Raw genomic sequence first — 23,023 nt, 5'->3', positions numbered from 1 at the left:
AGCCGGGAATGGCCCCAATGATCCCGAGCACATTGTCTTTTTTAATTTACAACACCCACTCCAAGTGGGATTTCATTCAAGCATTGGCCAAGCCGGGAATGGCCCCAATGATCCCGAGCACACTGTTTTTTCAATTTACAAAACCCACTCCAAGTGGGATTTCATTCAAGCATTGGCCAAGCCGGGGATGGCCCTATGATCCCGTGCACATTGTCTTTTTCAATTTACAAAACCCACTCCAAGTGGGATTTCATTCAAGCATTGGCCAAGCCGGGGATGGCCCTATGATCCCGTGCACATTGTCTTTTTCAATTTACAAAACTCACTCCAAGTGGGATTTCATTCAAGCATTGGCCAAGCCGGGGATGGCCCTATGATCCCGTGCACACTGTTTTTTTCAATTTACAAAACCCACTCCAAGTGGGATTTCATTCAAGTATCGGCCAAGCCGGGAATGGCCCCAATGATCCCGAGCACTTTTTCAGTCAAGCCGGGAATGGCTACAGTGATCCCGAGCATCTTTCCTTATCCTTTCCGTACGAAATTCGGTTAACTACACCTTTGTCTGCCTTTTATTTCATAAAAGACATACAAAGGGGGGCAGCTTTAGTAACCGGTTTTCGTCCGGCCAAAAAAAAATACAAAAATAAAAAAAATAAAAAATATATAAAATATATTAAAAAATAACAAAAAAATAACAAAAAAAATAAAAAAAGAAAAGTGGCCGAAAGTGGCCGAAAGTGGAAAAGAAAAAGGAGAAGAAATGAGAGAAAAGGTAGGGGAGAAAGAGAGAAAAAGTAGGGGGAAATTGGGTAAATAAAAAAGAAAAAAAGAAGAAAAGGAGGAGGAGGAGAGAAAAGGGGGGGGAGATCGGGAGAGAAGGGGGGGACGAAAGGAGCTAAGACGTAAATCGGGATTCATCCTCCTAAGAAGGTAGTTATCCATCCCTCTGAATCTGATTTCATTTATTTGTGGTGCCTTGATTCTAGTTTATATTGGTTGGCTTCCATGACTGTGACAGTAAAAAAGCTTGCCCATATGTTCATCCTTCCTCAAGCTCTATGTTTCTGATGATACCGTTTCTGAAGATACTTGTGAATCCATTTCTGCAAGTTTTTGAAAATATGTTTGTTATGCCCATGTGTGTGTAGTTCTATGTCATTATGCTTAGTTCAGGTTCATAGTGTGAGTACGTGCGTATGTGTTTATCATCTGGTGATGATGAATGATCGAAACTCTGTCTCCTGTATGTGATATACTAATTTGAGTTTGATTTTAACTTGTCCGTGCGTTGCTAGAACATCTATGGCTAATCTTGAATGAAATATGGCCTTTGTTATTTTTTGATCTGAGCATGTATCTGTGAATGTATATATATATGGGTTTGTGTCCGTGTGTATGTATATATATATATATGGTGGGGGATGTATGAATTTGTTTGTTTGTGTGTATATATTATATGCCGTGTGTGGTGTATATATATATATTGTGTTTGAGTGTATATATTATATTTACGGTGTCTGTGTGTGTATATATATGTTGTATGTGTATATATGCATTTGTCAGTGTATGTATATGTGTAGATACCGTGGGTCTGTGTGTGCATATTTAATGTGTTATATATGTATGTATGAGCATGTATGTATATACTGTATATATGTTTATATGTATATAAATCTTCAAAATGGGCTTGGTTTGATATTATATTTGGATACTTATTGACCCATTTTTGTGTTTACTTGTTGGGCTTGGATCGGGCTTGTGACCGCATGGGCCGAAGGGCAACTTAGAGGATTTGGGCCGGATTTGAGCAATGGGTCTCGTGGGCAACATCCCAATTGTTGTATAATATTTTATATTTGTCTTGTGTACATAATTGTAAAGAGTAAGCCTTGTAATTGGATAAAAAATAGTGGATGTAAAAATAGAAATGCATACATAAATATGTTAGGGTGTTAGAAGCATATAGATATTAGGAGATGATTTTGTGAATGATGATTGCATTAGAATGCATGCTTAGGACTTTGATTTCTCACATTATGCCATGTCTTAGATGCATGTTAGGATTGTTTAAATGCCATGAAAATAAATGCAATGCGTTAGTCATTGGATTAATCCAAGCCGTCTCACATTAATAAAACACATCAAGATTAAATTATGGAATCCTTATGTTTTCTTTAAATACCAAAGAGCCTTCAAGATATTGGGGTTCCATTGGCATTCATTGAAAACATTTGGATTTCGTGGATCCTGAAAGCAAATGTGTTTTTAGGGATTAGGAGAATTTATTTACGGACTCAACGGTGGGTTTAAAGATATTTGACCCATTCAATGAGCCATAAATAGATTCTTTCTTTTCTCATGAAGAACATAATTGTGAGTAAGACTTAAATTGAATATTCCTTGATTGTGGGCCCTTTTGGTACATCAACCAAGTCCTCAAGAGTCCCTTCTTCCCCAAATATCCAAACCCACTCCAAGTGCTACCTTATCCAATCTTTGGCCAAGCCGGGAATGACCCCTATGATCCCGTGCACCTTGTTCTCCAAACCACTCCAAGTGGATTTTTCATTTACATTCCAATAAAGACCCATCAAAATGAGATTTTCAAAAACAAATTAGAGCCAAATAGGAAAACATTCAAAGGTAACCGTTTTCGGGAGTTGTGGGGTGCCTAACACCTTCCCCATGCTCAATAGACCCCCTTGCCCATTTTTCTCGTAGACCAGAACGGATGTCCAATTGCATCCTAAAAATCAATTGGTGGCGACTTCATTGTTTTTCAAGCCGGTTGCTTCACGAGACTTGGTAAGGCAAGAGCTTCTGGTAAACTAATTACCCTTCTTAAGCTCTCTATCAGTGCAATGCTTGTTTGCCTGGTTAGGCATCCTTTCTCGAGATAACTGAAGCTTATGCTTTAATACAACAAGCGTATTATCCCTCTCCAATAGAGCATGCTCCAAGACAGCTAATTTTTGTTAATCCTAACTCATAACTAGAAATGTATGGTGGAGTATATCCATATAATAATTCAAAGGGTGAAACCTTGGTAGCTGTATGATAAGATGTATTTAAGCTCCATTTGCCCAAGGAAACCAATCCAACCATTTCTTAGGCCGAGAATCAGTGAAGCACCTCAAAATCAATGTTATCAAAACCGACCCAGGCTGTCGATCGGATCGGTTGAACCGGTGCTTTTTGGTGAGGTCGGGCCAATTCTGTTGTTTAACCGAGCAAACAATTGGACCATGAGAAATCATCCAAAACCGTATGGCCCGTAGGTTTAACCTCTAACCTGGAGGCCCACACGAGTCTACGAGCCTCATTTTTTACGGCTTCGTTTTAAGTGGCAAAGGTACGATACTCTCTTACTACTTTTATAACAAAACTTCCCATTTCAACTTTCAAGTTTCTTCGATGTGGATGTGGGATTTTTCCCCTTTTCAAATTCTTGTAAGTTGCAACATATCACGCCGCGGGTCCTATATAACTCTGCCATTTTTCAAACTTTCGAGGATTAACACTGTTAAAAGTTCCTATCCCTAATTTGATTAATCTATTTTTTCGGAAAATCTATTTTTTTTTCAAAATAATAACTTTCAGATGATCTCATAGATATTATTTATAATGCACATATGATCATACTTTGTTTACAATCTTTGATTACAATAGAAAAACTTTGTCTAGAATATAATGGTTACATATTTTAATAAATATATAAAAATAAATTAAATAATTTTTAAAAAATAAGTAGTTCAACCTTTGACCCTTCGGGCCAACTGGTTGAACCTTCAAAATTCATCCTCGCAGGTCGATGCACGGGTCGGTTCTGATAAGAGTGTCTCAAATAGGTCTCCAAGCACCTATTGACAACCTCAATCTATCCATCACTCTAGGGATGGTATCTAGAGCTCATGCATAACCTAATACCTTGCAATTTAAAGAACTCCTTTCAAAATGCACTCAAGAAAATATGATCTCTCTCATCAAACGAGATGTGTGTAGTTTGAGAGCACAAAATTACTAATTCGAGAGTGCCTTACTAAAAAAATACTTAAAATTTGTAGTGTCAAGTGAGAAAAACAAGAGATAGAAGACAAACACCATAATGAGAGTGTTTCTATTAGACATAATGAAAATAACACATCATTGGAATGCCATGGGATTTTTATTGGGAATACATCGTGAATCGTATGAAAGAACGTACTTTACAAGCTAAAATCAACTAATAGCTGCAGAGGCTACAATCATGGATGCTTGAAAAGGAAATAACTGGGCTAAAAACTAGTTGACTAGAGTCATGCTAATGTAAAGGATAAAGTTCAGAGACGTGGAATCTGTGTTTGACGCGGGGTGGCTGCAAATCTTGCTTCTTCTTCTCTTTATAGTTTTCTTGGTCTTCATGGTGGTCATCATCTCCTGTTCTTTAAGTATGATCTTGATACATCCTTTCATGATAGATCATAAGAAAATATCTGCTTGCTTGTTGTTTGGGTTACTATACCAAATTCCCTATAACCGTCATATCTTCAAGCTATGTGGATCATGGTGATGGATCGAGATCGTGGTCTTTCTTCTTGGAGACTGTTGCAGCATTGAGAATATGTAACTCATTCCACTTCCCTAGAATATAGGCTTCATACTTCTTGTTGATGAAAAGAGGCTAACAGGTGTCATTCTTGACCGCTTTTGGTTGCTAAACGTTTAAATATGGCTTGACCCTCAAATGTATGAAGAAGTCAGTTCTGGACTCTGTCGTCGTGCAATTGCTGAATATGTGTCTGAGATAATTTAGGAGCTTATGGGCTTTAACTCCGTAATTTCCTGAATGTCTTTGAACTTATTCAGCTAAAATATCTCTCGTTTGATAACAAACTACTTCAAAAATAGAAGAAACTATTTTGAGAATGAATCCCCTGAATTTTAGCGATTTCGGACAAAACTCCTTTAGAGAATCTTGATTTCCAACTATTGATCCTAGAATTTCAGCTCAAATAAAATCAAATTCTGTACAAAATGAACAAACGGTTAATGTAAAACCTCTTTGCCCTCACCACGTGTCCTCTAGTGATTGGATTATACTTTTCATTAATAGGCCCCATGCTGCCACTGTCAATTGATTACTAGAGGTTACTTTGGGTGCAAATAATAACATAAAATGGTTGGTGTACATGACAATTTGGGGGAGCACGATTCTACATCAAAATATATGTATTCTCATATATTCATGTTCATGAATCTATACGTCACAACTAATATAATAAAATAAAAAAATAATGATCACTAATTTCTTTCCAGTGTAGATAAATGTTCTACCATAATGAACCAGAAGTGATAGGGATCCCAGTAAAAAGTATCTCAGTCATCCGAGTTTTTTTTGGTTTTAGCATCCGTACTTTTTTTATTAGGTATTTGTCTCCGGTTTGTAATTTATTAGGGATATAGCACCGTGCCGCTGTTACAAACAGCGACAACTATTTGTCTTTAGTGATGCCGCTATTTCTAACAACGTCATATATTTGTTTTTAGTGGTGCCGCAGTTACAAACCACGGCACCCCTTTGTTTTTATAAAAGCTGCTTCTTTAAACAACGGCTGCATTTTAAGAACAAATAAGCCGCTGGTTTTAACAGCGCACTAGTGTGCTGCTATTGCAAACCGCGGCACACGTTTAAAACAAAATCATGCAAACAACGGCATTAGGGCTTCATTTTACCCAAAACCACCAGCACCAGCAGCCGCGCCGTACACCCACCGACTATCACTCCATCGTTGACTGCTTGTGCCGACCTCTCCACCGCTGCCGCCGTCGACCGCAGCTCCACCTCCGGACGTCTATTCCGCACTTCCAACTCTACCCAGGTAACATGATCTATATGTTCTCATCAAATGTATGGTATATGCACAAAATATTTTTATGGTTTCCTACATTGTTCATCTTATGGTTTTCCTCCATTTTTAGGGATATTGTTTTGATGGTAGTGAAAAATAATTTAGAAGAGGAGAATGTGTAATTGGTGGTATGTCTTTGTAGTTCTTGACATTTAACTTTCGAGCAATAATAATTTAGAACCTGAGAAAAGTCGAACACATGTGAAGTTATATAGTATTGGACACCAAATGAAGCTTTTGATTTGTATGGAGTCATTGATTTGTCTGAAAAATGTGTCAGGTCTCAATCACTGGAAGATTAAAACTTTGTATTTATGTGTGTATATGATGCTTGACAAAAGAAATGGTCATTTTTAATAATAATTATGTAGGGTGGTCGGTGGCATTGAAGACAAAATAGTATATATGTTGGAATCATAAGACAAAAGGAGGACAAGATTGGCCCACCAATTTCAAATGTTTTTTTTACCTGTAGTCCCTTATATTAGGCTGAAGTTAAAGGAATAACATAATTTAATAAATTTACATATGTTATTCTTATATAGTTGTTTTGTATGGCACGCACACGTGGAGGTCGTTCAACATCTCGAGCCATACCTACGGTCACGAGCAGCCATAATCCTGGCCCAGTAGATGGATCTGTTTTGTATATGCAGGCTGGTCATAGATCAAAGGATGTTTGGAATGGGCAGGTAAGAGGACTTGGAGCATAATGTTCATTTTTTTTATAATTTAACTCTATTATGATTTATTTAATTATATATATATATATATATTTAGGATGATGGTAGACGAGCTATCGCGTTTAGGCATTTGCTTTGGGATTTAGACGAACGTGTTAGGCAATTTGTGATCGAGGCAGGTTTTTATGGGATCACCCAGATTGGTCATATCAGGCTTGATCATGGACTACTTACGACATTAGTTGAACGATGGAGGCGCGAGACGCACACATTTCATCTTCGTTGTGGTGAGATGACAGTCACTCTTCAGGATGTAGGTTTGCTATTAGGGTTGAGAGTGGATGGTCGTGCTGTCATTGGACATGTGATTGAGCAATGGGATGACGTCATGCAGCGACTATTGGGTCCGGTCCCTCCACGTACGCAGCGACAGGGTGCCTCTGTTCGATTGTCGTGGCTTTCTGATAATGTTGGTCATCACAGTCCACCTTTCGATGGAGCTGGAGATGATGTATTACGACAGTATGCTCGCACCTATATTTGAGCCATGTTTGGGAGTTTGTTGTTCACGAGCACAAATGGCGATAGTGTTTCACTTCACTATCTACCGCTATTGGAGGACTTACAGCAAACTAGTACTTATAGCTGGGGAGCAGCCGTTGTAGCAGTTTTATATCGAGATCTTTGTCGAACTTCAATGAGTGGAGCAAGAGGGATGTGTGGATGTGCAATGTTACTACAGGTTAGTATTACTTATTACATTTCAAAGTTATTTTCATAATTTTATTTGTCGTTATGTTCGTAAATTTTATGCGTGACACTTTATATATTTTGTAGTTATGGTCGTGGGAGCGACTACATCTATGTTGTCCAGAGATTGTTAGGCATGTCGTACATGGACTCGACGAACCTTTGCCTCCTCTAGGTGCTATCTGGAGTGAGGACCGGACTTTCAAGAATAATCCCACCACTGTGGTTTTGTTTGCTAGGGTTAAACTTGATAGTCAGGGGCCTCATCAGGTAATATCCATAATTTATGATAATTGGTAAGTATATAAAAACTTGTGGGGTATATATCTTATTCTTATTTTATGTGACAGGTTGTCTGGATGCCATACACACAGGAACGACTTCCTACGGCGCCACAGGTGTGTGTTGAGGGATTTCATATTTGGGCGTCGGTCGTACCGCTCATATGCTATGAGATAGTTGAGCGTCATTTCCCTGATCGTGTCATGCGACAGTTTGGACTATTTCAGCATATTCCAGAGCAAGTGGATACGAGTGCTACTTTGCACGAGATGAGTAGGAGAGGGCGGAGCGATGTGAATTGGGCTGACGAGCATGCAGCGTGGGTACAACAGTGGGACCAGCGACATGACCTAGTCGTACAGGAGCACATCGCAAACTTAGGTTTGATGACTATATGCAGTGGTATATAGCTATCACACGCATATTCATCAGTCCTCCAACAGAAACTCCAGTAATTCCACGGCTAGAGTACGAGCCTCACATTAGTAGGCTACATCGAGTTGTAAGTATTTAAGGAATTTATTGTTTATGCATTTTTTCATATATTTTATGGTTTTCTAATTAACTATTATTCATATGTAGGCTCATTTTGCAGCGGAGAGGGCTAGGATTGCTAGTGCTGCTATGGCTAATGCTATTTCTGATGCCACTTCTGTTATAGCACATGGTTGGTTCACGACATGTCGAGATATTCTAGATGTGCTAGGAGAGGGACATCGTCTTCACCAGCCAGTAGATCCAGTAAAGCCTGCACGTTGTGCTAGAGTGAGAGGAGGACGGGCACGCAGACGAGGTCGGGCTCGGTCATCACAACACAGTCAATATGAGGTTGGTTCATATTCTGGTGCTGGTCCATCTTCTGCATCAGCTCCATCTTCCACCCCAACCATCTGGAGTCCGAGTACTAGGCGGAGGACGGGGCGCTAGAGTCATTATGTTTATATTACTACGTATTTTAGTTTGAAAAAATGTTAGCATAACAATATTATCTTAAAATGCTTAACTTCTAAACTAGTCATCCATTATGTTTATATTATTACATATTTTATTTCGACTCATTACAGACTATATGCATAAACATAGTGGTCTTTCCGACACATCAACCAATATTCTTCTTTCCTGATCGTTGCTTTGCCATTAGTTTCACAATCGCATCTCCTGATCATCCTCTTGCAGAAGATTCGACAACTTATAAGGAAAAAAAATTAATTATAAAATAAAATAATACACAACTAAAATCTCATATTTAATTACTTGTTACCTCAAAATGTTCCGTGTAGTCGTTGGGGATAATTGCAGGAGTACGATATGCATTGTCATCATTGTCTTCACTCAAGTCAACAGCATGGTGGCGCACATAAAGATGAACTTCTCCATGTGCTGCACCAACGATTGCCATATCATAATAGTCAACTTCATCTATAAGGTCAACAAGACCAGGCGAAATAGGTTGACCATGTCTAAGATATTTCGACTGCGAAAATACAATATTAATATTAAGCCCATTTTCCATATAATGTCAATAATCTACTTTGCTCCATTCCTCAATTTTATGAATCTTGATGATATCCACTGACCCAAATTTGTATTCGCGATTATTGTTGACCATGAAACCACCATGGTGAACAATAACTGTGAACGAGGTCGAAAAAATTCCATCCTACACAATACAAAGTACATAGTCAAATAGCTATCAAATTAAAAACATAACTACTTCAAATTACATTGTCAAATTACAAACATATTTTACACGTACATAGTCAAATAGCTATCAAATTAAAAACATAACTACTTCAACCCTTGGATTCGTGTGATTTCCTGTTATGTCCTATTTGACCACAGACACTACATTTGTAGTGTGAACTTCTTTCACGCATATCCATCTCATTAGTCAATCGTGTTGATCTTGGCCAACCCTTTGCTGATCGTCAAAGTTCCATGTCTGGTGTTAGCAATGGCCCATTATATATGGGCCACCCCATTTCATCTGGTATTGGATGGAGAGTCGGTGCATAGGAAGCCAGGTATGAAACGGAAGTGAAGTACACTCCACATACTGCTCATATTCTACGTGGTTTGCGTAACAACAATCAATAACATGCGAACATGGACGATGATACAACATCCACATGTTGCATGAACAACTCTGTTCTTCAGCTTGATCCCCAATTTGGACTGTATGACTTCGTGTACCTTGTAGATTAACTTCAGTTCGATGAACACTCGTGGAAACTTGAAATGTCGGCGAAGCATGATTGAATTGTCATACCTGATGCCGCTTGGATATGTGAACTTCTCGCAATATAGCTCTCATCATTTTCTCTAGTCATTCTTTACCTTCACACAAATTTTGATCTGCTGTGATCCTCCTTGTCACAAAGTAGTTATTTTATCGATAGAAAGTGAATTGCATAAGAGCAGTGACAGGTAAAAACCGACCTCCTTTTAAGACATTGTTAAAAATTTCTGACATGTTGGTAGTCATGTTACCATATCGATGTCCATCATCATATGATAATGCCCATCTTTCTTTCTCTTCTTTGTCGAGATAATGCCATGCTTCGGCATTTAGTTCTTTCAAGTTTGTCATCCAAAAATCAAACTTCTCTCGAGATTTCTCTCTACCCATAATATTCACGATGGATTTCAAATCAGAATATTTGAACTTTGTCATGACATTGCTGGCTAAATGTCGGATACAATATCTGTGGAATGCGAATGGCTCAGGCCATTGCTCTCGCATTGCGCGTTTGATACTGGGATGTCGATCGGACAACACGTATATACCTCGACGATCAGTAACATACGCACAGATACAATTTATGAACCATGGTCAGTTCCGATTATTTTCTGCATCGATTATTTTCTGCATCGACCAAAGCATAACATAATGGGAACAACCCATTATCTGCATCAAATGCAACTGCTATCAGCAACTTCCCCTTATACTTTCCATATAGGTGCGTGCCATCAATGCTGATCAATGGACGACACTACTGAAACCCTTCAATACATGGCCTAAAAGCCCAAAACACACGTCCAAATGTAGCTACTAAGTTGTTAGAATTCTTATGCTTGAACAAAACAACCGTGCCTGGATTCGACATCTTTAAAGCTTCAAAGAACTTAGGCAGTACAGCATAGGATGCCTCAAACGATCCAAATAACTTCTCCATTGCTTTCTGTTTTGCCATCCAAGCCTTGTAATAAGATACTTCATGCTTCAATTGTGTGGTTGCAAAGGCTTGTACATCAGCAACACTAATCTTCAAATCAGCTCGAACAATAGACAAAACCGCACTCCCCAAATAATCAGAATCCGGTTGTCGATGTCCTTGTGTTAAAGAGACATTTGTGCATGTATGTGGCTTTTTTAACACAGTTATCATCCACATTTTTATTGACTCCTTCGCCCTCGCTCGAAGATACCATCTGCAAGTCTTGTCCTTCACGCATTTTAATTGAATAATTTCTATATTAGAACGCTGAGTCTTATATTGGTAGTAGTTCTCTATATGCCACGCTTTCACCGCATTAAGCAGTTCTGCCTTATTCTCGAACACTTGCTTGACTTCTAAGTCACCTTCAGTCCCCTGATTAACATAATCCCAATCCGTGCATACTGCATCATCAAAATTAACATCTCCAAATTCAGGTATTTGTGGCACCATGTGAGTATGAAGACCAACATTTTCTGCAGTGTCACCAACAACATCATCATCCTCATTCTCAACGTCACTAGCATCAGATTCTATGTAACGTTCCTCATCTTCAACCTCAACATCGTTGTTCGCAACCGCCTCCTCAAAATGATCGGTGTTTTCACTACCACACATTTCTGGGATCAACGTGACATTAACATCCGGCAATTGATGTTGTGAAAAAGAACTTCCACCAGTTGTCTGGGTACAATCAACCCAAGGAGCAGATTGACTGTAATCGTACTCATATTCATATGGAAAATCTTGATTTCTCCGTGAAGTCATTAACACCTTCGTATTACAATATTTTTATACAAATTAAAATAATCAAGTTAATATTCCAATTAAAATAATTAATCAAGATAACAATAACAATTAATCAACAATATTTATAAACAAACTACACTAATAACAACATTAACAAAATAAAATAATCAAGTAAATATTTACAAAAATAAATAGTTTTAATATTGTAATTAAATTAATGACGACAACATTAACAAATCAAAACTATTTTTACATACAAAATACACTAATCAAGACAACATTAACAAATCAAAACTATTTTTACATACAAACTACACTAATCAAGTCAACATTAACAAATCAAAACTATTTTTACATAAAAACTACACTAATCAAAACTATTTTTACATAAAAACTACACTAATCAAGTCAACATTAACATATTTAAACAATTATATTATTCCAACTACACTAATGACGACAACATTAACAAATCAAATCTACTTTTACATACAAAATAAAATAATCAACTCAACATTAACAAATATTTTAATATACATAATTAAAAAATTTAAACATAATATAAGATAAGATATGTACCAAAAACCGATTGCAAGTATAAATCAACAAAAAATTATTACCGTTTAACTGCTCGACGGTTATTGAAAACCACTGAACTCAAACACTCCTTTCTTCTTTGTATGACTTCTTTTGTTTGTGCGTATCAGAGAGTGCCTCTGGTTTGGTTTATAGACAAAATAAGCCGCTGTTCAAAATTGCGTCATTTCTTAGGATTCCTTGATGCCGCTGTCTTCAACAGCGACATTTCCTTGGATTCTAGAAAACCGCTACTGCTAAAAGCAACACCTTGATGCCGTTGTTGAGATATGAGGTGCCGCTGTTCAGATCTCATTATGCCGTGGTTTTAAACAGCGGCTAAAGCTATTTACACAGTGCCGTTGTTAGAAATAGCGGCATCACTAAAGACAAATAGTTGCCGTTGTTTGTAACAGTGGCACGGTGCTATATCCCTAATAAATTACAAACCGGAGACAAATACCCAATAAAAAAAACGTACGGATGCTAAACCAAAAAAAGCTCCAGTCATCCCAGTAGTGGATGTGTCACTTTCTGAATCACCAGGTTTTGTGGGTCCTTACACTTACTTCAATTAAGGGACAAGATCCACTATTGGGATGATTGTGATGCTTTTTACTGGGATCCCTAACAAAATATTCTATGTAGATTTGTAGGGTGATTTAGTCGTTTGATCTAAAGATTTTTATAATTTTTATAATTTTGTTTTTATGTGAAAGGATTAGGGCACTCCACAATTAGTTTCAAATTGTAGAGTATACAATTGAAATCCAATGGCTTGAGAGATGTACCACATCACACCACATTTTTGTTTTTTCATTTTTAAAATTTGTATGACTTTTTATTCACCATTGGATATGAATTATAGACTCTAAGAAATTGTGGAGTCCCCAAATCCATGGATTTACCTCAAACGCATATTTTTTATGTTTGGCACATCCACAAGCAGCAATGACCCATCAAATCTCAAACATGATGGCCACATGAGTTTGATTTCTCGCAATACTTTGTGGTCATTCGTTGGATTTTGGCTAAACTTATAATGTCGTAATATCGTCAGGTGATAATTTTTATGCATCGAGATCTAAGTTTAGGCCCCTATAAGATGCTTAAGGAGTAAGTTTGCATAGTATCGTTCTCCGTGAAAAAAAATTACGGTGTTCACAAGACAACTGTATAAATGTACGCGTACACATATTTGACTCTCTTTTGGACTCATGCAATTCAACACATATGACTTCTCTCTAGAGGTATTGACTTATCCGTTTGGTTACCTCTAACCCTCATCAGCTGACCCTTTTTTGCCCTTATAGATATTCTTGCACGAGCTGAAGTGATTGTGGTCCCTGAATGGGCTTTCCATCCTCTCAAAGAGGTAGCCTGAGATTGGGAGCACAATGTATTTGACGATACATTCCGTACCTTGCTAAAAAACCGATCCTTGTTTACCAACCACACATTGTATAACCAAATCCAATTCTCTCTCGATATGTTCCTCAAAAAATCCGATTCGTGCGGATTCTTTCCCCAACTAACGAAGAGATCTTGGCGGAATTGCCACATATGAAATTGAGCACAATTTTTCAAAGAAATAGCCCACTTCTTTCTCGAGAAGAGATGGGAAACATGCTCAATCTCATTTGATTGAATAGTTAATGAAAAAGAGTAATTAAGGCTATTAATTATAGAAAGGGGAAACTGCATAGAAATATGGGGGGGGGGAGAGAAGAAGTGTATGAGCACAACATGAATATGAATTCAAAACATACATAAAAAATTGAGACGATGTCAGCTGCAGATCGTATACATGTATACAAACACACATATATATGAGGAATTCTCATATGCACATTGCACACTTAAAATACGTACTTATGTTTTCACTATTGATTTGAAATATATGGGTCTCATTTATCATTTCACTCATCCACACCCTTAAAAAGTGGTGCGTATTTTAAGTGTGCAAATTAGGTGCGTATAGGAGAATTCTCATATATATATATATATATATATATATATATATATATATATATATATAATCTTGATTGATAATGAGATATTGTCAGTCAACTATCTACTAATCAATCAATTTCATTTGCCAACCAATTAGCGCGTGGTGTTTGGGTAGCAAGATAGCAATAACTTAGCTCATCTTACTATGAAGATAAGAAGCATGTGCAAAGATCTTAGTGTATATATTGTGTTTTTTTCACATTATTAAAGTCTAGCTCCAATTTATAGCTCCTATATAGGCAATTGCACTTTGTGTCTTGTGAGAGTTCAATTTTTTTGTAGTGAGACAATCATATATAAAACACATGACTATAATTCATGTATGCACACCGAAAAATACACAATGGTTCTGAAATCATGCGTGTCAGCCATCAAGAATTACATAAAATCAAAATAAGAATCGAACTCATGACATTTAAAAATGTTGGACTCTCTATCAAACCTTAGGTCAAGTATGAGTAAATATTCCAAATATTTAAATATTAGCACTCTCTCCAACACCCTGATCAAGTAATAGGAAATCACTTTATTAAAAAATAATAGGAAATCAATACAATAATTAGCCTAATTTGGGCCCCCATCTCTTATGTTTTCAATTATGAGAACATTTAAAGCTTGGTCAATTACTACTACTTTCAACCCAATAGCGTAACATACCCTATATACATTTTTCGAATTAATGGGAAGCATTATACATCCATAAAATAAACATCCATAAACTTATATAAACATGTGGCATGCCTATGTGGCTTATTTAATAAAGTTTTTTTTTTTTTTTAATCTATGTGGTATGTCTTTTTTGCTTGCCACATAGATTATGTAAGTTTATGGATAAAAAAATTATGGATATATATCATTTTGGCGAATTAATTAGCACACTTTCAACAAAATCGCTCTTAATTTTTTTTTCTTTGTAATGAGGATATCTAAGAGTATCTGCACCAGTTTATCTATCACTATTCAAGTTAACTAAAATAAGTAACCTCTAGATAATTTTAGGTGATTTGATGTAGACCATATTTTTGATTAATTCTCCATATTTATACTCTATTTTAGGGGAAAAAAATGTTTAAATAATATGATGTGGATACTGGATTACCTTGACTATCCCCTTTTCAAGTACAACTCAATTTAACTTAATTCTTGAATCAAGATCCACTATGATTTTCTAGTAATCAAAATATACCCATTGCAGTTGAATACAGTAGTTTGGCTTTTGTCGTGTCATACGTTTGCAGATAGATTCCATCCTTCTTTGTCTTTGGAATAGTTACAATTCTGTTTGGTTGCCAAGAAACTATGACCAAAAAAAGAAAGTACAACGTAAAAAAAGAAAGAACAACATAAAATCCACTGTCTGACATTACCAAACATGTTGTTAACCCCACACAGCAGCTGAAGAAAATATATTCACACAACATATATATTTCTTTCTCTTACGTTTTCCATTACAGAACAAACCCAAATGAAGATCTAACAAAAAAAAATAGTACAAGAAGGAGGTGAAGGAGAGAGATCTTTTAATTTAATTTAAATGAAAATGGAGCGAGCGCGATTACAAGTACCCATGGAAGAGAAGCTATTGAAAGAGACACCCATAACAGGAACAGCAAAAGTGGACTCCGTAAACAATCTTTGATGGAATGTCTCAACACTTGCTCCAGCGGGCACCATGTCCTTGATAATTCCTTGATAATATTCCTTAATCTTCTTTACCATGCAATTGTACCTCAATTTCAACCACCTTAGCCTCAACCTCCTCAACACCCTTACCAAGATTGGACCCCTCCTCGCCTTTTGTCCACCTAGCCGCACCGTCTGTATTTTAGGCCGTCGGAGATGTACCCTCCGCCCTGTCGGCTGCCGGAAAGTGGTGATTAGTTGTTGGGTTTCCGGTGAAATTTTGGTTTTCAAACCCATGTGTATTTTATCGGACAAAGAGTAGGATAATGTGAAGATAAATGTGTTGGACACAAGTTGGAGGGTTATGGGGATTTATATAAGAGTTGAGTTGAGGCATCTTTGCGTATTTGGGCCCTCAATGAGAGTTTTGATGTGTTGGATCCAATAGAGTCCCACTACATACCTATGGTGTGTACGTGGCCATTGCACCGTCCATTAATTACATTTTTTTAAATCAAGAATGACACTGTAGTTTCTCATTTGATGAGAGGGTTAGTTGAGTCAAAATCCAGTGTATGCCCACAAAAATATTATTTTTCAGTGGAAATCGAATTCATGAACTTTCAAATCCATATAGTTTGATCTTATAGAGATCGACCATTCGTCTATCACTCAAATGATTGATTCAAAAATGGGTCCGTTAGTTAAACCAACAAGTGTCATATGCCCCCATATCTTATAAATTCCAATTCATTAATTAAAAGTGGGTGGCAAAATTAGTGGGATTTGCCACACAATAAGCATTGCAAAGTACATAGAAATAGGGACAAAATTGAATTATTGAACTTGTTTTGTTTGGGAGGATTCGGAGCAAGTGTTGGGAGGACGTTAATGAACATAAATGTTTTTGTAGATAAGAAAAAGACACATATGGCAATGCTTTAGATGATGTTCAAATTACTTTGAAAGCGCTGTACTTGACAGATAGGCTACTCTGTCTTCTTCCTTTGTGTTTAATGACCAGGCAGATGCTTGTGCTACACATGATCTATCCATGTGATATGCATCTTTTATTTCATTTTCACAAGATACAGACAGTATCTGCTGGGTCCACCTCTCAAGAAACTGGTTCTACAAATTTAGCAAACTAGTAAGCGTGTATTATTGAAGCTTGTTACATCAACAAAATGATTGCAGGTGCAGGGGTAGAAAAAATGTCTCGAGCATCAGGCGCTAAGGCGTTGAAGTAACCCATGTCATATTCTCAGGAAAACTCGAACGACCTTCAACAAAAGGGTATTTGCATATAAAATTGACATGAACAACAATTTTGCAGTTTTCCAGAACTTATTTGATATCGTTATTAGTTCCTACTCATGTATCCGACCCAACTCATGCCAAGTATTCATGTGTAACATATATAACTCCCATATCCTTTCGACTTACATTCATTTAAGGAAATGAGGACTAATCAACCCTGCAATCTCAAAAAACTTAACCCTATTTTCCGTCTAAAATCTTCTTCAGTTTCTCATCATAAATTAAATCTTCGTGTTTTCAGACAATTCTAGCCTGCAAAATGCCAAATAAAAAATCCAATTAGTTCTAAAATTTCCCATCATAACATAGCTAATCTATTTATTACATCACTAATGCAGAATAATTGAATAAAAAAACAAATTACAAATATATAGTGATGACATATAAAATCAGATGCCTCCTCGAGGGATCAAGAAGTCACCGTTATGTATCTGCACAAGAAAAAATGTAAGCTTTGAGGTTCTAGGGTGTACCTCAAGGGGATGCTCCGATGCTTACGTAAGCTTGGTGGATAATAAGACTATTGAGATTATTGGTACTTAGATCTCTCTCTTTAATTAGTAGTGAATGGTGAGAGTGTCAAAGAGATTTGCTTGGGTGGAGATCCATTTTATATAAATTTTGAATTATTGATTCTGTAATGCACCGTATTTTGTGGGTCCGTTAAAACGGACAAGTGTCTTTAGTAGTAATATCCATTTAGCCATATAGTATTATAGAGGTTATAATTGTAAACTTGGAAATATTAAAATAAAATAGATTTAATCATAAGAATATTCAATAGAATAAGTAATGGCAGAAATGTAATTATGCAAGTGGCAGAAATAGTAAATACTGAAAAGTAAGCGTCATAATAGTCTTTAAAAAAAAAATCAAAACCTAAACCTACAGTGCACGACCGGACCCCTCCCTCACTCTCTTTTCTTCTTTTCTTCTCAATTCCCTATGCAGCCGTGGCCCCTCTTCCCCACCATCACCACAATTGTTCAACTGCAGTCACCTTGCATGCTACCTCCGGTCACCGGACAACCACCGTCTTTCGGTAAGAAACAACCCACAACCTTTATTTACTTCAATGAGTTCTAAACCAAGAGACTTTCTTTGAACATTTTGGGTCTTGCAACAAAGGGGAATTTGACACTTGAATCTCTTTCTTTTTGTCTATTAGGAACTATTTTTGAAGGTCTCTACAAGTTGGTAAGAACTATGATCCAATTAGATACAAGTTTAATTGGAAATTTGTTAGATTACAATTTTAGGGTATTTGAACCAATTTGGGGCTTTTGTCAAATTGATACTAGCTTTGATAAATTAAGTTATGATATGTTATTTTTCATTAGGTTGGCTCATTGGATAGTACTTGGAGATTATTGCTTAATCTTATGAAGTTTATGTCTACAAGAGGTAGGGAAACTACCATCCTCTTGATAATTCTTTGTATGTCTTGTATTTAATCATTGTAGGGGAAACTTTTATCCTCTTTGATAATTTCTTCTATGCCTTGTGTTAATTCATTGTAGGAATTTTATAAATTCTTAAATTTCTTGTTCCTACAATTGTTTGATTGTTGTCCATGGATAATTGTTGGCCTCTATTATTCTTTGTCTTCCTCCATGGATATGTTCTTGTGGCCTAGTCCGTTATTGTGGCTTAGTCCGTTATTGTGGCTCTAGATCATCCTGCACTTATCATATTTTACAATGAGTTTTTGTAAGAAAGATATTGCATAAAGGATTTTAATTGCATTAATTTTTTTTGATGCATTAAAGGGGATTTTTTTTATTTCATTCAAAGCCACTAATTTATGGTAAATTGTTTGAGATACAATTTGTAGTTAAAGTAAGTTATTGTAATGATATAGAAATTATATCATTTGTTGAATTGTAAATGTTTTGAATTGTTTTGTAAATGTGACATATATTGAGCCAAGTTTTGTGGACAATTGTTGGTTGTGTTGTTGTATCACATTGTTTGGTGTGGGGTGTACAACCCACTACCGGTTTAGGTGTCCGAATATCCTTGTTGTTTGGGAGTACACTTTCCTTAAATGGATCCTCCCTTATGTGTGATTATGACCTTACGTGTACTGGTATACACTTGGTTAACAAGTGTTTCGGCATTCGGTGTGCCTCAATTGTTCCACTTCTTGTTTTAAATATATATGATATTTAAATGTATATATATGTTGTAAATTGCATTCAAATCATGATGCATATTGGTTATTGTACCTTGCAATTGTTTATCCATATTCTTATTTTTATGTGTCATGTTTATTTTCTATGGCACTTTGAGCGCTGTGAATCTTTATAGGGGTTCGAATCTAGTACGGTTCCTTCTGGTATTATAGTTCTATTTCTCATTGTTTATTGTTCTAATTTTATTTCCCTACTGAGCCTTCCGCTCATCCCTTTCTTTTCTTTTCCTTCTTTCCCCCTCAGGTTAGAAGGATGTTCAGGATTGATTGCCGGAGGCGTGACAGTGCAGTGTAGTCCGCGTCTATTAGATTTATATTTCGTGTCTTTATTAGGATTTAGACTTGTTAAACTATTGAAATTTGACATATTTCTCAGTCACCATTGACTTGAGCTATTTTGGTTCCGCCGAGGTCTAGTATTTTTATTTTATTGGATGTTTTGCTACTTTCTTTTGAGATTGACCATTGAGGTCTTTAATTATCTGATAGTATGAAACCGTATTTTCTGGAGGCTTAGTGTCTTTTGAGTCCACTTTAGGACAATTGTTGATTTGTGTGTAGGTTGACGCTCATCGTACTACAATGTTGCGCCACGTTCGTCAAATTTTGTACGTGTGTTTTCTATCTCACAACGATATATTCCCTTTGATTGCGAATGCAATTTGGGGGGGGGGGGGGGGTGAATCACATATAGATCTCGTATAGATTTCCTTCCTGTTTAATTGATTAGTACTCCTAGATATCCCAATGTCTTTTGGTCACCTGGGGATCTCGGGATCATGCCTGTTAAGCGTACCGAGGAGAGGAGTATGGGCGGATGTGACATTTGGGTTGGCAATGATGCTTCCCAATCCAATATCCACTTCTTCAGTCTATATGCTGACACGTGTCAGTATCTCATTGAAGGGGTATTTTTGGTATTATCATGTAATAAATATCAAAATCCAAGACCTACAAACCTACAACGTTAGAGCAATTGCGATGGTCCCATTTTGTTGGGCCAGTAAAAACCAATATTGGGTCCCACCTCTATTACATAAAAAGTCAAGTCAAACACGTCTCTCAATACAACCACATCAACAAAACACATCTCCCAATATAGCCACATCAACAAAACACAAATTCCTATACATTTTTCCTTCCCACCCAATATGGAGGCCTACAAATTCTCATTCCCTCCATATTGTCCACAATAAAACTACACCAAAACACAATCTTCCAATACAACCACATCAGCAAAACACATCTCCCAATACAGCCACATCAGCAAAACACAAAACCCCATACATATTTGTTGACCCAGACAAAATAATACCATTGCAAGTGCTCTTACTGTAGGTGCTATTGAAAGGTGCTATTAGAGGTTCTAACGCTATGTTTGGTTAGTCGTGGAAACGGAAACTGGAATGAGAACAGGAATGAGAATGGGAATGGGAATGGGAGTGGGAATTCCAAGAATTCCGATGTTTGGTTGGTGAAAGAATTGTGGCAAGAATACTATGTTCCATTGTTTGGTACGTAGGAATTCATTGAGGAATAGGAATGGGAATAATGGGCAAAATACCATATTATCCCTTATGTTTGTATCTCTACCGAGTCTATTTTACAACACCCAATTGCCTTAACAAAATAATGAAAGATTTATTTTTGTCTCTGATTTTATGTCATCTATAATATAGCAATCAAGTTTACAAAGACCAAATAAGCTATACTATTTAAACAAATATCACAATATCAAAGTAAATTAAACTGACACTATTTAAATCCATAAACTGAGATCCTTTAAGCTAAGTCATTGATATTTCATAAACAAACAACAATATATGAACCTGCAGACATCAAAAAAATTCATAAACTGAGTCACTTGGCCATAGCCAAGAACACATTCATTTCTAAAAATAGATAATCCTTCACAAAATAACATGTTTCTAGTGATATGTTAAAGGTACATCGATAGGAAATAGTTAAGAGCATAATGCTCTCATAAAATTACAACAAAAGGTAGTTTATCTCCATAATGATCTCATAACATCACCACACAAAAGCATTTTATCACAGCATCTCAATACAACTTTTAATAAATGCTCCTCTTTCTTCAATAGGCAGACTGAAGAACATTGACACCAGTGTCTTATCCCCTCCCATCTTAATTCCAACTGTGAAGCGTTCATGGCTGGATAGCCCCACCAAAGTACGTAGTTCATCAAAGAACTTATCTCTTCTATCCTCTGATCTCTTCTCAGTGCCAATTGCCTCACTAAGCTCATGAGTGGCCTTCTCTATCTGCTTTTCCAATGCATCAACAACCTCTCGTATCGCGTCAATAACATTTGTATTGTTATTGGATTTCCTTTTCTTGTTCCTCGTTGAGTTTCCATCACTTTGCATGCCAAACTCACTTGGAGAAGCATTTGTATCTCCTTGAGTCGCTGACATTCCCCCTGGTGAATGAGAGGCACCAGCCCTAGCAGCGGACATTGAGACATCCATTCCTTGCATCTCATTAAACCAAGACACATCAGGTACATACCCAGCATCATCATCATAGTGTAATGCCTCTTCAGCTCTTATGTCTTCAACCATATCTAAAGGATCTTGGGCGTTTCTTCCATTGACCCTATCTTTACCATAAATGGTGCATAGTGCTTCAAAATGGGGGATCTCCTTATTTCTGAAGTTAGCTGCCCTTTTGTGACGCTGCATATAAATGTCATATAAAAATTGTTAGAACACAGTTTTAAAGTAAATTTGTAAATTCATATAGTAGCATACTAACCTTTATATTCTCCTCCCAAACAGGAGCTTCAGCAACAATACACCTATTTATGGGATCCCAACCAAATCCATTAGTGTTGGGGCCATACACCATGTCATAAACTATTGAGAAGTCTTTCTTCAATGTTTTTAGCCTTGACTCGATGTGAGGCTTGGCCTTTATATCTGTTTCAGGTATCTTATCTTTTATGGCTTTCTCCAAAGCACCCAAGTAACCAGTCTTAAACTCATTATCAGCATTGTAAGTTCCACCATTGTAAATATCCAGCAAAGCATTGACAAGGATAGTATCCTCATCTTCAGTCCACATATGTTGTACTTTTGCTTTTTTAGACATAGCTTTAGATGCAGCCATTAAGGAAAAATTCATTAATAACTAACATAAAATGAACATAAGCATAATAATTAACAAAACCATATGAACAAGCTAACATTCAATACATTTAAACCAATATTTATACTAAACAGTAAACATATAATCTTCAACTCCCTTGCCTTGAGGTCATCCATTCATTAAACATTTGAGTAGCCATTGAATTTCTCCAATTGCTCCACTAGTCACTTGGTTCAATTGAAGAAATTGGTTGGCTAGAATGGTTTACTGTTGATGAGATTTGATCTAGCAATGGTTCCATTGGATCATCAATCATTTGTCTCCTAATTAGATTATGTAGGAGACAACATGCGATGATTATCCTATTTTGTATCTTAGTGGGATAGAAAGAGGGACTACGAAGAATTACCCAACGCAATTTCAGCAACCCAAAACACCTCTCAATTACATTCCTTGCGGATGCATGCTTCATGTTAAAAAGCTCTTGAGGTGTGACTGGTTGATGGCCATGTCTCCAATCATTGAGATGATATCTTTGCCCCCTAAATGGAGCTAAAAAGCCCTCACAGTTGGTATATCCAGCATCAACAAGGTAGTAAGAACCTAGGTATAAA

At 36.7% G+C, this 23,023-nt stretch overlaps 2 protein-coding genes and 1 long non-coding RNA gene across 3 annotated transcripts; 2 read left to right on the top strand and 1 right to left on the bottom strand.

Moving 5' to 3' along the window:
* The first annotated feature begins 7,121 nt into the window (after nt 1–7,121).
* Nucleotides 7,122–8,533, top strand: LOC119991478 (serine/threonine-protein phosphatase 7 long form homolog). Its single transcript, XM_038837824.1, has 5 exons — nt 7,122–7,316; nt 7,412–7,594; nt 7,675–7,929; nt 8,007–8,108; nt 8,189–8,533. The coding sequence occupies exons 1-5, from the start codon at nt 7,122–7,124 to the stop codon at nt 8,531–8,533; spliced, it is 1,080 nt and encodes a 359-aa protein (XP_038693752.1).
* Nucleotides 8,534–15,616: 7,083 nt separating this feature from the next.
* Nucleotides 15,617–16,083, bottom strand: LOC119991477. Its single transcript, XM_038837823.1, has one exon. It carries the CDS (start codon nt 16,081–16,083, stop codon nt 15,694–15,696), a length of 390 nt encoding a protein of 129 aa, XP_038693751.1. The 3' UTR covers nt 15,617–15,693.
* A 1,904-nt stretch (nt 16,084–17,987) lies between these two features.
* Nucleotides 17,988–19,816, top strand: LOC119992066. Its single transcript, XR_005466312.1, has 4 exons — nt 17,988–18,148; nt 18,275–18,303; nt 18,447–18,510; nt 19,545–19,816. It is a non-coding gene; the product is annotated as an uncharacterized LOC119992066 (long non-coding RNA).
* The last annotated feature ends 3,207 nt before the right edge of the window (nt 19,817–23,023 follow it).

Source organism: Tripterygium wilfordii, chromosome 22 (genome assembly GCF_013401445.1).
Source record: "Tripterygium wilfordii isolate XIE 37 chromosome 22, ASM1340144v1, whole genome shotgun sequence".
Taxonomy (NCBI): domain Eukaryota; kingdom Viridiplantae; phylum Streptophyta; class Magnoliopsida; order Celastrales; family Celastraceae; genus Tripterygium; species Tripterygium wilfordii.
The sequence above is the reverse complement of the archived record's forward strand: the minus strand, read 5'-3'. Positions and strand labels throughout refer to the sequence as shown.